General features: G+C 46.9%; 3 protein-coding genes across 4 annotated transcripts; 1 reads left to right on the plus strand and 2 right to left on the minus strand.

Annotated features, from left to right (window-relative positions):
* Nucleotides 1-23: 23 nt before the first annotated feature.
* On the minus strand, nucleotides 24-13863 carry LOC109734274 (serine/threonine-protein kinase TOUSLED). Its single transcript, XM_020293483.4, has 17 exons — nucleotides 13843-13863; nucleotides 10080-10742; nucleotides 9730-9819; nucleotides 9403-9609; nucleotides 8448-8498; nucleotides 7778-7885; nucleotides 7651-7695; nucleotides 7308-7420; nucleotides 6931-6997; nucleotides 6306-6375; nucleotides 5833-5930; nucleotides 5577-5756; nucleotides 3734-3944; nucleotides 2684-2948; nucleotides 2228-2282; nucleotides 832-993; nucleotides 24-531 (listed from the first exon to the last, which is right to left on the minus strand). Exons 2-17 carry the CDS (start codon nucleotides 10716-10718, stop codon nucleotides 436-438), a joined length of 2457 nt encoding a protein of 818 aa, XP_020149072.2. The 5' UTR covers nucleotides 10719-10742; nucleotides 13843-13863; the 3' UTR covers nucleotides 24-435.
* LOC109734262 (uncharacterized) lies at nucleotides 10872-12840 on the plus strand. The gene is made up of 3 exons (XM_020293471.4): nucleotides 10872-11430; nucleotides 11540-11621; nucleotides 12378-12840. The coding sequence occupies exons 1-3, from the start codon at nucleotides 10930-10932 to the stop codon at nucleotides 12539-12541; spliced, it is 747 nt and encodes a 248-aa protein (XP_020149060.1). The 5' UTR covers nucleotides 10872-10929; the 3' UTR covers nucleotides 12542-12840.
* LOC109734263 (uncharacterized) lies at nucleotides 12784-13816 on the minus strand. 2 transcript variants are annotated; one of them, XM_040390889.2, is made up of 3 exons: nucleotides 13498-13816; nucleotides 13180-13408; nucleotides 12784-13072 (listed from the first exon to the last, which is right to left on the minus strand). In XM_040390889.2, exons 1-3 carry the CDS (start codon nucleotides 13799-13801, stop codon nucleotides 12979-12981), a joined length of 627 nt encoding a protein of 208 aa, XP_040246823.1. In that variant the 5' UTR covers nucleotides 13802-13816; the 3' UTR covers nucleotides 12784-12978. The 2 variants fall into 2 exon arrangements, with proteins under 2 accessions (XP_040246823.1, XP_020149061.2); XM_020293472.4 differs by having other exon boundaries at nucleotides 13180-13405; nucleotides 13498-13797.
* Nucleotides 13864-16042: the final 2179 nt, after the last annotated feature.

Genomic DNA, 16042 nt, shown 5'->3' on the forward strand with positions numbered 1-16042 from the left:
AGGAAGTAGTTGTTGATCAAAGCTTTTAACTGACCACACCCAATTTAGACAACTGAGATAGAACGTGCATATCCGGGCGGACATAGTGCATCACAAAGGTTTTTGTGAACATCGACGGCTCCTATCTCTGATGAATTGGCAGAGCACATTCCCTAGTGGACCGTACGAATAAATACAGCCTTTAAAGGAACCATCAGCAGGGTCTAGCAAAAACAAACATCACATTACGCAAGGAGGGGCGGCACAAGAGCATCAAGAGAAGTGCATGCCCCTCAAAACCGATGCCCTACTTCCTCTAAACTGAAAAGAGCAGACATTGGATCATCGCAGTTTACGAGACCAACCCGAAATTTACAATATGTACAGTTACACCATTTGGGAGTGGCTGCCCAACCTCCAAAAAATCCTTCGTCTTGTAGTGTAGACGTGTAGTGTCTACCTCTTTGCATAAGAGAGATAAGGATCTTGAGCTATTGATAGAACGTCTGGCCTCTCCGATTGATTGTATGTCAAGCAACGGCGTATCAGTTCCTGCATAAGTTGGAAGTAAAAAAATCACAAATTGACTCACAAGAGATGGGAGCAATAATGCTTCGCATTAATACAACAGAAGTTTGATGTGTGGTTATTTGTATTGCAAGATCAAAATATTTCCAAATTAGCAACATTCCCACGTCAGTTTATACACAATTCATGGCAGTCTACAGAACAAACTTGAAATGAAACTCGTGGTCTCCTGTCACATGTACATAATCTAGCAAGGGGATCACTAGAACTACAAGTGATGGCTCAGAAGGTAAAATATGCCATATGAACAAACAGGAAGCATACCTTTGCCTCGTTTGATACAGTTGGCTTCGGAGGGAATTCCACCTTGCGTGCATTGATAATTGTATCTTCTCGAAGTATTCTCTCTTGGGTCTGGTCATGGCCAAAAGGACGCCTCCCATATAGCATCTGATAAAACATCACACCGGCTGACCAAACATCCACCTGCATAAATGCAACAACAAAAAGTTTACACACCAATCAGAATGAAGCTACAGTTACCATAACTGGGTATTTAAACCAGAAGTTTGGGAAGCTCATAAGTGAGTTCAAAACTTGAAGAAAGTGGGTTAACTAGGGATCATGTCCCCAATTTTGTCCAAAAATGCATATCTGCCCGACCACTTCCCCCTCTCAGTGTCACCCTTCACTTCCCACTTCAGACCTACTGCTGCATCCTCCCAACCCATGGATGGGCACCTCCACCACCTGTTTGCCGGAGCCATACTCCTCAACCCCACCCTCGGCAGCAATCCCCAGCTAACTCTATCACTGACAATCGGCACATCAATCCACTGCTTCACCTCCACTCCGCCAGCAGACCAGTATCCTCATCACATCTGGTGACCCAATTACCCAGCCTCCCAACAGCCAAAGATTCCATGTCGCTGAGTCGAGTTCGAGCCCAGGGCCCTATGTCGACATGGCACCCGTCATGGCGACAAATAGGAGTTGAGGGAAAATAAGAATAGATGATACTGATACAGCAAAAAATTATACCCCCGGCATCAAATTCCGACCTTATGTGACAATTTTAGGATCAACAGGAATCCCTGAGCCAGCCCATTAGATCCAACAGCCTGGCCTATATGACCCAACAGAAACCCTAGCGGTTTCTCAACAAAAAAAAACAGAAACCCTAGCAGCTCTAAATCATCACTCACAGCCTCTCTCCCACCCAGCTCCCTTGTACGGTGCCGCCTAGCTCAATCTCTCCCCTTGTATGTTCCTACCATGTCACCCCTATCAGCCTTCTCTTTCCCAAAAACCAACCCCACCCCTACCGCCGGTCCAGCAGCCGCGTGGAGATTCAGCAGCCTCCTAATCAGTGAGCTTCGGCAAGCTCCAGCAGCAGCCCCACTCTGCGTCTCCTCTGTCTGAGAGCAAATCGGCCACGCCAGCAGCGCCCTCTCTCTCTCTAGTGGACTCTTGCTCACTCCAGATCCAAAGTTTTCACCCATTCTTGTGCCAAAATTCAAGATGCAAACACTTGTATCAGGAAGGACGTTTTAAAATATTTAGCAGGTGAACATGCATCCCTGGCAGCTGAGGGCATATTTAAAACAAATATATCCCTGGTGGCTGAGGGCACATTTAAAGCAAATATAGAAGACCGCCGAATTAGGATGAACCAACTATTGTTTACTAGAAGGTAAAACATGCTGGCAAATATCAGTACCTTAGATGAAATAAATGGTGTTCTGCTGAGATCAAAGCATTCTGGTGGCAGATACCTGGAGAAGGAAAAAAAACAGAAAGGAAGAAAGAATTTTTAAAACAGAAATATCTGTCATTAAGAAATAACATTGGTGCAGCATTCACAATAACACGAACAAGAATTAAATATATAATCCAACCTGCTTACATAGCGATAACACAAGAACAGTTGCGCTGCATGCAACAAATAGTACTCCCTCCGATCCATATTACTTGTCGCTCAAACGGATGTATCTAGACGTACTAGATACATCTGTTTGAGCGACAAGTAATATGGATCGGAGGGAGTATTTATTTTGAAGGTTATACAATTGTACACATGTACAGCAAATCAATGGCGGCAACTAAAACATTCCATAGAAACATGATCTGGACTCGTAAAAATCAACTTTGAAAGTGAATGCACTCAGTCGCTCACCAATAGGTTCCAGCTCCCTGAGAAGTGAGTTCCATTCCCTGAGACCCAACGTCATCCTCCACTATCTTGCTGAGGCCAAAGTCTGTGACTTTTGTAACACCAACTTCGTCGAAGAGAACGTTGCCTGGTTTGAGGTCATAGTGGATGATCTTTTGAGCCTTTTTGTTAAGATAAACAAGGCCCTGAAACACTTGAACAATTATGATCCTTGCTTCCTTTTCTGGAAGAATTGGTGTTGCTTTAAGGACTGCATCGAGATCCTTGCCTAGGTAAAAGATGAGCAAGGAGATAACATTATTAGATGCCGCAACCTCCTAATATGAGAGTTTTAGATTTCAGTTGTAAAATCATTATGAATAACTACTTATGTAAAACTAGAATGGACTGTGCGCCTACTGAGAAGAGAACAGCAGAAATGAAGAAACTTTGATCTACTATATGAGACATGATCTATCAGTCCATAGATCACTAGAATTGCTAATAATCTAGCTCAAATTCCATGTCATCATCATAGGCCATAGCATTATGTATGCTTCTTACGTAGTGATCAAATATGGCAGTTGTTTTCCATACCTCTTAAGCTCATAATATGGTATGGGTGATCCATATGTTACAAGATTATAAATGGCAATGTGGACTGTAACTGTAAGAAACCATGGTTTAGATGTCCCTTTTAGTTCCCAAATTTAAACATTTATATCACTGTCAACTCCAGGACACCTACAGGCGACTATGACTAAATAGTAAAAACCGGAATAAGTTTAATGTAGTAAGAGCTCATCATAGATAGATGTATCTGGGTTACACCATGCATGACTGGCACAAAACCTAACTACTCCCTCCGATCCATATTACTTGTCTTAGACAAATCTAAGACGTCTAAGACAAGTAATATGGATCGGAGGGAGTAGCATTTTCCGCATTACAAAACTGAAGGAAACATGAGGCACTGGGCATCATCAGAGTGACGTAAGACTCCAAGCAAAACAAAAATGACAGAACCAAATTTAGACAGTCAAAATGTCAAAGAAATTTAAGAAATCAGTATACCGCTGCAATATTCTAGGACAGTGCAGAATGTGTTGTGATCAATCTCGAATATGTCCCATAGCCTGACAATGTTTGTATGCACCAGAGTCTTATGGATATTATATTCACGAATCGCATGCCGTATGTAGCTTTGCTTTTTCTCCTCACTCCACTGAGCATTCAAACCATGAAGCTTACAGGCCACGTACTTGTATTCCACCAAGTCAAAAGCCTGCACAGAGGAACAGTTGCATGTTACTACTGGTATTCCACCAAACCAAACTCAAATTTCTACAGAACAGATGTGAATGCTATATCAAAACACATTGAAATGACGTCACAAAAGGAAGGCCAAAAAAACTAGGTAATATTCTGGCAACAAAATTAATACAACACTGAAGCTGGTACAAGATGGTATACCCTGCATTTATTTTATAACACCTTACATTTTTCAACAGAAAAGGAACATAAGAGCCTGTGAAAAGTTTAGGAAACTTGAAAGGAATCGTTTCCTACAGGTTTTTTCACTGTAGCTGCGTTCGGAGCACAGGAATCACTGATTTCCAATCCTTTGTAAAGTTTTCTAGGCCTGTGCTTTTGAAGAAAACCAAGAATCCACTCCCAGCTCTTTTTTTCTGCGTTGGCCCGAGGCAGAGCACCTCAACCATACACGTTGGGACCAACATCAAGTTCAGAATGAGATGGATCTGTGCATGCTGGGACCCATTAACCTAAACTCTCAACCAGCATGTTAGTTTTTTTACATAGAAAAAATCATCAGGTGGGACCAACTTATCTAGATCCCCTGTACTCCATTTTCCTGCATTCCGTACACCTAAGCCATTGTTCCTACATGGTCTATGTATTCATGTGTTTGATACCCTGTTTCCTTTCCTTTTCCCTCATTTCCTCCCAATCCTTTGGTTTTCCTCCCTTAGATCCGAACAGGGCCTAAGTTGCCACAGGCAAGGATCAGAAAACGAAGGTTATAGTTGTGGTAAGGTAAGAAGCACCTTTGCAAGGCTTGGACGGCATCGTGGTAGGATTTCAGTAGAGTAAATAGCAGCTCAGTAGGAGATCAATGGATAGGGAGGAGAGAGAAAAGAGTGCAGGGATTAGAGAAAGATCTCATTGTTGGCATGCTTTTATAGCATTGCCTGATACACAGACTGGGCCAACTAACAACTTCCTAAAAAGAATCAGACTCATCTTAACTCACCTAATTCTTCCCTTTCCTAATTGAATTAACCTACCTAATTTATTCCTTCCCTAACCAACTACAGACTAGGACCTGATAAGCAGCTGGAAATTAAATCCAGTTCTCAGCCACTTGCACTGGCTGCTGCCGCATTGCACCTGGTGTACTGATTTTCCCATGTAACATAAGCCAAAGGACATTTCAATGCCAGATGTGTTGCTCCAATTGTTTCCATACAGATTCTCTCACCTACTCCCTCCGTTCACTATTAAAAGATGTTCTAACTTTTTTCTGATTCGGATGTATACAGAAGCATTTTAGTGTGTTTGTTCATTCATTTCAGTTTGTATGTAGTTTATATTAAAATATCCAAAACATATTATATTTGTGAACAGAGGGAGTACTATTTAAATACTAGGTTTGCATACTTCTTTATCCTTTTAAGCCCATTTTGGATAGGCCAGGATCCCAGCCTCCCTGCCCACCCAAAATGAAGCTCTTCATAAGAGCATATATAGAGACAAATCTAAATTAATGATGGCAAAGTTGAGCGCTTCTTTTACCTTATTAACGCAAAATGCATTTGTATTTCAAGATGCATTATTGATAAACAATGGTTCAGAGCCTCCTTTTAAAAAGAAATATATAACTGAAGAAAGAATATACCTTGTACACCTCACTAAACCCTCCCTTTCCAAGAAGATTTAACAGAGCATATCGATGGTGAAGAATTTGAAAGTTATTAAAACGGGATCCATCCTCATCTCTGAGACGCTTCATTTCACGTATAAGCCTACCCTTTTCTAATTCATATCGATCTCTTTCTCGCAGATACTGTTCTTCCTCCTGCAATTCAATTGTGGAAAGTAGGTTAAGACGGGAAGAGGGTGTATTTAATAACCAAGTAAAGGAAACCACTTACCCGCTTGATACTTGTTAACCGAGATTTACATATCTCGTCCTGTAAGAGGAAATCTTCCTCGGACATGCTAGTTTCAGCATCACTTCCGTCACCCTTATCTACAATAGTAGAACATCAAGCAGTGAGTGTAGAATAGTGACAACAAAAGTATCGTGTGTGTTTGTTTATCTCTTGCTTATGTGAAAGAGCTTTCCCTCATATAAAATATTCCCTCCGTCCCAAAATAACTGTCTCAACTTTGTACTAACTTTACAAAATAAGTGTCTCAACTCTCAACTCTAGTACAACTTTATACTAAAGTTAATACAAAGTTGAGACATGAGACACTTATTTTGGGACGGAGGGAGTAATGATAATGAACTTAAGTTCTATACCCATACATCAAATCTTCTTCAGTGTGCAAGATAGTTCAATCAGCAACTTATAAAGAATTTGAGCTAGCACAATTTTTGTTTTTAAAGAGTAGCTCTTACCAGATGATTGTCTTTTCTTTAGAGATTTACGATGTCTTTCAACAGCCTCTTTAGTTTCCAGCAATGATTTCTACATAAAGGTCCAACATACATGAGCAATTCAACAAAGGGACGGTATGTTAATGTGAATGTCAAGAATTGGAATTATATAGATGAGAGGCAAAACATGTGACCAGAGCTGCCAGTTACGCAATGTGCCTTAATAGACAAAGCTTATGAAATGTAAACTACATGTCCAAGCCAAGCCAGATCAATAAAAATAAAGTAGGAACAACAAAGTTTCCCTTTTGAACATGATGCTCAACTAAACAAGATCAAGATGTCATATAAGATGCTAGGATGGTAATGACTTAAGAGCATCAGGTAAAAAACCAAGATCTGGGTGACCTGCAAATATGTCATCAAAATCGCAAACAAGACAAATGAAATAGAAGTTGTCTAATAAGAGCATCAGGTATGCCTTCTGAAGTAAAGCTGTTAATGGTTGGGTATCAACAACTGGACAGGTCACCCAGATCACAGTTCCACAGTAAGTTCTTAACATTATGATCAGCTTTTACAATGGCATATACTATGCCTAATAGTTTATTGAAATAAACAGATCTATCGAGCAGCAGAAACTCACAAGATGCGCATTAAGGTCCTTTATTGCCTGACCATCCTCCCATGTTTCAGATATGACAGTCCCAGCTCTGAGTTATGACAGAGAACAGTCAAAGAAAAGGTTGCAATAAATGGTCCATACTCAAAACAGGAAATATTAGAGAAAAAAACATGCAAACTGCAGAGAAGTTGCCAATACTAGAAGGCATACTGGATATATGAAGTAACTGACAGGTCATGCCACTAGGCCTATTTCTGGAAGACAATATCGCAGCATACATGCCAGTATAACAACGACCCATATACAAAGTATTATTCTTCAGGTAATAGGAAATCTAGACATATCCTTCCTCTATTCCGCATTTAAAGTGTTTGAAACTCGGATCATTGAAAGATTACCTCATAACACCAATGTTCCCGAGTCTGAAAGATTCCTGCTTTAACTTCATCCGTGCTTCTTGCCTTTCTGCTTTTGATACTGCTATGAGCAGATCAGACAGGACCTTCATTTGCTGTATCAATGAGAATAGACACGTAAGCATATATACTGCATAATTATAATAATGGCTATTATTTCAGGATCCCTGCATATGCAAGAAGCGAGTTGTTTCCTTTTATCAATAATGATAGGCTTAAGTAGTAAGTTCCAAATCTTCAGAACAAAAATGGTCCAATGTATAAATAACAATGAAGGGTAGCCAAAACATATGGTTGGTAATAAATAATGGTTTCTAAGTGACACCTTTGGTTTCTTTTGTTGATCTTGATCCTTGAAATCCTTCAATTCCTGGCAGAATGATGCAAAGGCAACAAGTCAGTGACCTAGGGAAGTCAGGATCAAAGAAAGCTTGCAGTGAGTATATCCTTACCTTAGCTAACCTATCACTAAGTTGGTGATGCTCCGTTGCTTCTTGACGCGATTTATTAAGCTCCTCCTCCAAAAATGCAACTTTACCACGTAACAGTGATAATTCTTCCTATTCAATTGGGAGTGCTTAAGAATGTAAATTTGAAAAGGAAAGAAAGTATCCTAGAACATGTTTGTATGGTACACTATACTTCATATCTCAGATTGACTGATACCCTATATGGCTTGTCCAGTACAGCATTCACCAAAGCTGTTCATGCTTTCACAACGATATCTTAATCACATCATATTACTTTATGTAGTTAAGTTGCCTAGGTGCTAGACTCGAACAGAAGTACTGAACCAAACATAAACACTTCTCCTTGAAGGAAAGGGCCTGGATGCATATATGAAAGCCATCAGAAATATTACTTATTTAGTTAAGATGCCTAGATTCTAGACTCAAGTGGAAGTATTGAACTAACAGAGACACTTTTTCTTGAAGAAAAGGTCGTGGGTGCATGTACAAACACCCTCAGAAGTATTTTCAAGTGTATGTACAAGCAAAGCCCACAAACACATTCGGAAGCAGGCAGGAAATGGTATGTAAGGAAAATAAAAGGATGCATTAGCATTAGCAGACCAAGATGATGCGCATCTCATTAAAAATGGTGCAAATAAATAAGTCTTACGTGTAAAGCAGTCCTGTCATCATTCCCAGGTAGAACACTTGTTCGGGAATCCTGTATATGGAGTAAATGGCATGTAAGCTGATAATTTAGCAGATAAGGAAATAGCGTACTGGTATTGTATACACATGTGTATGAGATTACAACAAATGAAGCCCTCAAATGCATCGATATCGACCAAGCCTTGTATCACTTGATTCATGCAATGTACAATCCTTTAGGCCTTGTTCAGTTTGACAGGGTTTGGAGAGGTTTGAAAGGGATTGAAGGGGATTAAATCCCTTGCAAGTCAAAATCTCCCTCAAACCTCCCCAATCCCCTTCAATCCCTGTGGCGAGAGGATTAAACGAACATGGCCTTAGGAGATTATCATACAGCCAAGGATTGCAGCCATTTAATCAATTTTGTTCCAGTCTACAAGATTACCAGATCCCTGGTGATGAAGCGATGCCCTAATTCATAGTCAAAAAAAAAAGTGATGCCCTAATGTGGAATTTTAATATGTTATGGAACGTGAACCTTATTTGCCAATATAAGTTGTGTCAGTTAGTAAAACTCAATTCCTTGAAGTGCTTATTGTGCGATGTGCCCTTATTTCAGCAATCCGCACCCCAACTGAGCAAAAATCTAATGGCTCTATTTCAACATTCTCCAATTGATAGAATTTATCTGTATCAAAGAAGCTAGTTGCTCTTTATCATTGACACATCTAATAATTTGATCAATACCAAACTAAGCTGTAGCAATTTCTACACTATTAATTATTTCTTGCACCGATCAATGGCCTTAAAAAAGTTCTTCAAGAAGAGCGCAGGCAATGACGTGATCATTCAAGTGCAAGATAGTACATTACCCACCACTGCCCATTGATGGGTTAGTATAAAGTTGGGTCATCTATTTTGGAACGGAGGGAGTAGAAGATAGATCAAGATCTTGAGAATAAAATTGCACAGCATACCATGTTGGTTAATTTGTCATGTTGACCATTTGAGACAGTTACTGAAGAAGCCGAAGTATGGCGTGTTTGATCAACCGTCTTTGAGCCACGCCCTCGTCCTGTTCCACCACGTCCCCTTCCACGGCCCTGCCTTTTTCTGCTTGGGTTTTCCGAAGGGAGTCGTGTGTCCGTGACATCTAATACTTTTGCTGCCGCATTAGCTGATCCCTGGAATTCACAAGCATGAAAGAATGCACCAGACAGAATTATGCTACAAGGAATGGAAAGCAAGTGGAAAATAGAATTGCCCGTGTTTAATTCTAGTCAATTAATGTCAGAAGATCACACCTCAAAATTTCCAAGAGCTAGGCCGTGGTCATCATCCGGGGATCTCGGACGCTTCAGTGTGTTCTTCTGTATCAAGAACTCCTCGCCATTCTGGTCAGCAAATACAGCAAACATTAGTCTAGGTTAGATGAAATGAAATTAAGAATGGGAATATCAGTAACCTGTAATTAGCTACAATACAGGTTTACCAAAAGAGACATTACAAATAGTTCTAACCAGGATGATTGTAGCAGCATAGGTAATATACAGGCAAGGTAATCGAAGGTAGATAAACATTATGTAATGCTTGAGCAGTAAAGGGGGGAGGGGGGGGGAGAAAGAACAGGGGGAGTACGAGGTTTAGGGCTGACATCATCATCCGAAGAGGAGGAGGACTCGGGCAGCTCCTCCTGGTCCATGAAGGTGGGGGCCGAGGCGGCGGAGACCACCGGGTGGTGCGGCGGCGACGGGGGCGGCACCGAGACGGCCTTGCCGGCCATGCGCGCCTCGAGCTTGGCGAGCTTGGACGAGGACGGGTTGGAATTCGACGAGAGGTGCTGCACTATGTCCTCCCCCGCGGCCGACATTGCCTCTGCTTCTGCCCAAACCGGATCGGGCCGTGCCCCCGAAGCTTCCCGGAGAAGCAACCGCCGCCGCACGCACGCGCCGGTCAGCGCCTCCTCGCCGCGGCTGCGCGAGCACGGAGCAGGCGCGTCCAAGGAGAGCTCGCGGGTCGATCTACCGTGGCCTCGCGCGGGACGGGAGCCGGCGGGCGCGAATGCTACCTCGGGAAGCGAGCGGCCGACGCAGCAACCGCCGCCCTTCTCCTCCCTCGACCCGGTGGCCCGCTGGCCGCCGCGGCGGACGCTGAGGGCGGCGGGCCGGGGCGGCGCCGCCGCGAGATGTGGAGGCGATTGGGGTTTCGCAGCTCGCCCGACCGGGAACGGAGGCGCAGGCAGGCGCACCACCTCCCCCCTCGCTTCCCTCACAGTCCCCCCCTGCGATTCCATTGCCACTCTCTGCTTTTATTTTCCCTGCTCCCGCTTCCACTGGGCCCCGACGTCTCGGCCCGCAATCCCGCATCCACCGTGGCCCAGACGTCTCGGCCCGTATCCACCGAGGCCCGGAAACCGGCCTTGGGCTCTTCGTGTGAGAGACGACTGTGTTTGCTCGGTGAGAGTTTCCCTGGTGCGCCGCCTCCTCTAGAGAGCGGAGCGAACAATGGCGAGCGGCGCGGAGGAGGAGGAGGGAGCGTGGCGGGAGGCCGGGGAGGAGGAGGAGGAAGAAGACGACGAGCGGCCGCAGCTGAGCGCGGCGGCGGCGGGGGCGCTGCGGGACTTCCTGGAGGAGCAGCGACGGCACGGGCGGGACGAAGGGGAAAAGGGGGGAGCAGAATGGGTGGAGCTGGTCGCGGAGGACTGGCGGCTGAGCCAGTTCTGGTACGACGAGCGCACCGCCCGGGGGCTGGCCGAGGAGGTCGCCCGCCTCGCCTCCGGCCTGCCTGCCGGCGCCGGCGCCGCCGTGGCCTGCGTCGCCTGCCCCACGCTCTACGCCTATCTCAGGAAGAGCAGCCCGGATGTGCCCGCGCGGCTGCTCGAGTACGACGAGCGGTTCGGGCAGTACGGCGACGACTTCGCCTTCTACGACTACAACCAGCCGGAGGCGCTGCCGCCCGCCATGAAGCACGCCTTCAGCATCGTCGTCGCCGACCCTCCGTACCTGGTATGGTCTCCAACCTCCTTTGATTTGCTTAGTTCTGCTTCTGGGGTAACAAGGTTACAGATTTGACTAAATTGTGGGGATGAATTGTGGTGATTCGTCGTTGGTGCAGAGTCAGGAGTGCTTGGAGAAGGTTGCCAAGACGGTCTCCTTCCTCGCGCGGCCTGAAGGCTCATTCCTGCTGTTACTCACAGGTAACTCAATTCAAGTGAACTGAACCCTCGGATCAGCGTTGTCTTGGATCTAACTAGAATCCAATGCATCCCTTCTTGTTTGATACTTCATGGCATTGTAAAAAGGGGTGTCGACTGTGTATGCTTGCTGGTTGGATTCTGTTTTGCAATCAAGGGAAAACAGTATGATTTAGGGTATCACCTCTTACTATCAACAATCCATGTGCTAGTAGTACTCATAAGACTTTTAACATTCGTCATACCCGGAGAATAGCCATAGGTGTTCGTAGGTTGGGTGTGTTGTTGTTGACAAACCAAACCCACTTTGCATTGTAACAGGACCTATGTGAAACTCCTCTTTATCAATGCAATGATACGCAAAGCTTTTGTGTATTCGTGGGCAAAAAAAGCTTGAACAGTCGGTATTACATCTCAGTAGATCAAGTGTAGTTGCAACTTGCAAGTACTCTGGCATTTAGCACAACTTCAGCAGTTTATTTTCATCTTTCGAAACCATGCATGATGTGCCTCTTCTTGTATGCGAATGGTCTCTCTTGAAAATTGTATGCAATTGTATACTTATGTGTGATTAGCATCAGAATGTGTAATCCTCGCTAGTTTACAATTTAAGAACCCGTGATGCCTCGTAAGCGTGATTGTAACTTTGCTGAGAACATTACTAGTGTTGTTTTGTGAGATATCAATATGTACCGAAATTCGTCTTTTCGAATACTTTGTTTGTTCTCTAATGCATATGGTTTAAACTTCTTCTGCCAGGCGAAGTTCAGAAGGACCGCGCGCTGGAGCTCCTAAACGTGCGCCCCTGCGGTTTCAAGCCTCAGCACTCAAACAAACTGGGGAATGTGTTCCGGCTGTTCACGAACTATGACCCGGTAGACAGACTTGGTGGCTGGGATCGGAGCGATGGCGCCACCATTTAGCCTTCTGATGAGGTGGTCCATGGTGCTTGTGGAAATGCGACAGCGATGTTCATCCTATGGATACTCTCGGATGATGCATCCTTCAGTCTGGTAAACACGAATTTAGCACGTAATGTTTTTTGTTTGATGCAGCTGTGTAGTCTCACGTATTAGGTGAACCAGATTCTTCGCAAATGTAACCTGCTTGTTTTGAGCCCCCATGTCCTTGAAGGGGCACTACGATTCGTCACAACGTTTCCACATTCCTGGGAGAACTTGATGATTGAGATTGAACTTCTGAACATGCTACACATGATGGAGATGCTTGCCTACCGAACATACTACACGGGAGCTCCATCGCTGCATCTTTATTGGAAGCACTAGTCGCTAACAAGCCGGTGCTGCTGGTACTACTAGTTGGCAGACGACCCAAAAACGTAGCCTGTGTAGAGCTTCTTTCACTTGTGGTGCGCCTTGTTGGGTGGCTTGACGATGAGGACGGGGCAGCAGGCGTGATGGGCGAGGTAGTCGCTCACGCTGCCCAGCAACGCCCTGCAGAGTCACAAGCACGATTGATTTTAGCACAGCCGCTCACGTTAGAGAATCGGTCAGTAGTGGTAGCTCGATGTGGAAGGCCATGGCGGTCGGTGCATACGTACCTCTTGATCATGCCCAGGCCGCGGCTGCCGAGGACGAGCAGGTCGGCGCGCATCTCCTCCACGGCCTGGTAGATGGCCTCCTTGGGGTCGCCCTCCACCACCGCCGCCGTGGCGCTCGCCTGCTTCTGCCTGCACACGTCCAGCGCGCGGGCCACCACCCTCCGGGAGTTCTCCTCCTGCGCCCTCCTCATGGAGTCCAACGCCGTCGGCGGGGCGTAGGCCAGGCCTGCTTCGACACGCACCAGGTGTGTCAGCCTTCAGAGCCGCGCGCGGGGACAGAGTTCGCTCGGTCAGCGCGCGGCGAGATTAATTGCTTACCGTGGGCGACGAAGTGGTCGACGCGGTGCTGGGCGTGGAGGACGACGACGGACGCGCCGGGGTGGTGCCGGACGACGTTGTCGAGCGCCCACGACAGCGCGTGCAGGCTCTCCTCGCTCGCGTCCACCGCCACCACCACCTTCATCGTGCCCGCCGCCCGGGCGGCCTCCGCACCTCCGGCTCCAGGCGCCACGCCCCTCGCCGTCGCCGAGGCCTCGGTGCTCTCCTCCATGACGACGCGCTCGCTTGCGGTTATGCCAAGACCGGCTTCGTGCCTAGCGATCACTGCCTCGATCGACCACATCACCGTCGTATATATGCGCGCGCGCGGGGTCGGCGCCGCACGCTAGCTTTTTTTTTTTTTTTGAGGATCAACGGCACGAGATAGATCGATGGATATGGATGGGGAGCGAGGCGCGGTGGCTTTTGGTCCGTAGCTCCCGCCGTGCGTTCGTCAACTCCTGCTCGCGTCCGGCGGTCGGGCGGTGTATCTTGGCTTCATTGGGCGGGCCGTTGAGCTTGGCGCGTCCCCTGCTCGCGGTCTGCCCCGGGATTCGCACAAGTGCCCAGCACCAGCAGCCTTGTCAGGCCACCGGAAACCGTAATGATTTTTCTTGTAAAAATGAATGCTAACTAACCAACGTTCGCCGGGAAGAAATTGCCAGCGAACACGTTCGCAACCGGCTCTCTGCCACAGATTGCTATGCTAGTTGAAAAACTGCAAACCCTACAACCGAAACTGCCATGAAAACGTTCACAGTTGTCATCCTCCACGGCGAACGTTCGCCGGCTAAGAGCATCTACAGCCGGAGGAGGCAAATCCGGACCCGCGCATCCACGGACGCTGGCTGGTCAAGCTTCAAATTTGCCCATCTGAATCCGGATACCTCATACTAGAAATCTTAAGTCCATACAAAAGCATGCAAAAAAATCCTAGATACTACATAGATCAACTAGCTTAGTCCTCGTCAAAGATGTCCACTATCCCCGTGCCCAACGCCAGGTGCATGGGCGGCAGCCGCAACTCCGGCTCCTTGGTCTCTTCCGCATCCATCTCCGCTTCAACACGGTCAAAGAGGGCGTCGGTCGCCGCCCATTCCTGTCGGATGGCCTCCACATAGGCCTCATCCTAGATGGACTCCAGGATGGCCCGCTGCTCCGCCATCTCGTCCGCTTGGGCGACGGCAAACTCTGCCTCCGCGTCCTCCATGTTGAAGCCCGAAGCCAGCGCCAGCTCTTGCTCCGCCTCCTCCTCGTCCTTCGGCTCCACCATCTCCATCGGAGCCGGCTGTTGCTCCTCTTCTTCCTCCTCCTCCTCCGCCTTCTCCTCCTCCTTCTCCAGCTCCGGCGAGTCCGAAGGCAGCCCGACAACGATGCGGGCGGCGCGCCTCGCCTGGATCTCCTTCTCGATCTGGTACCGGCGTTCCAGCATGAGCATAACGTAGTTGGTTATCTTCTTCGGACCATGGCAAAACCGGAGAGCATGGGAAGAGCGCCGAAGCGGGAGAGAGGAGGTGGATGGGCTTGGGTTGGCGGTGCGGAGAGGGAGGAGGTCGATGGGCTAGGTTTGGGGGACGCCGGTCGGCTTAAATAGCCGGATTTGGCCTCGGGCGGCGAGCCGGACCGGCGTCATGCAGTGTTCACACCCCCCCCCCCCCCATCGGAGGAGACGTTCGTCGGACCGCCGGTTTCCGGGCGATTCCCCGTGGGACCCCGACTTCAGCATGACGTGGCGAACACGCCCAGGCGCCCCCATATCCACCCCATATTTGGGCTGGATATGAGGGGTGCCGGTCAGCCCCGGCGTTTGAGGAGCCCGTCTGGGTCGAATTTTCGTGACTGGGTCATTCGCCCGCGCGTTTGAGGCAGGTTTGGGGCGTCCGACTATAGATGCTCTAAGCATCGCTACGATGTGATTATTTCATTGTAGTCGACTCCTTAAACTTGTCGAAAACACTTTGCAACATGTCAAGCTTTATGGATGTTAGCGGCAACATCCGATGTTGGTTCATTCACGACGGTGTGGAGTGGCATCGGTTAGTTCCGCGCTCCCATCATGAGCGGCCTACTGACGGTCTTTGCTTAAGGTGGGAAGACGTCTCACGCGACACGCGTCCGAGTGCCGATCTGGTCTAGCCTGTAGTGTTGGCTGACGCAACTAGCGGAAGATCCATTTTCAAGACGGTGATTGAAATACAACTTCCTCTCCGGGGTAAAAACTCCTATTCCGGCCTTCATGTTTGGGTTCAACAACGACAAACTTGTGTGTTTACCTTGTTGAAGGCGTTGTCTACTTGCTATTGTACTGTCCTTCATTGATTGGTCTCGGCAATCAGGATGAAAATACTAATCCTTGCCGTCTCCGGTTGGATATGGTGGCAGCGGCATTAGGGTGTATATCCCTTCTTGAAGGCGTTGTTGCTGAAGAAATCGATTTGGTCAAAGGTGTTGATTTCATATCATGTGTCCCTCATAGTTATTCAAGTCTTGTACTCAATTTGTTGATGGTTGCTTTGCATCAACTTTAACAAAATTACCGTATGCA

This window comes from Aegilops tauschii, chromosome 5, assembly GCF_002575655.3.
Source record: "Aegilops tauschii subsp. strangulata cultivar AL8/78 chromosome 5, Aet v6.0, whole genome shotgun sequence".
In the NCBI taxonomy this organism is placed as follows: Eukaryota; Viridiplantae; Streptophyta; class Magnoliopsida; order Poales; family Poaceae; genus Aegilops; species Aegilops tauschii.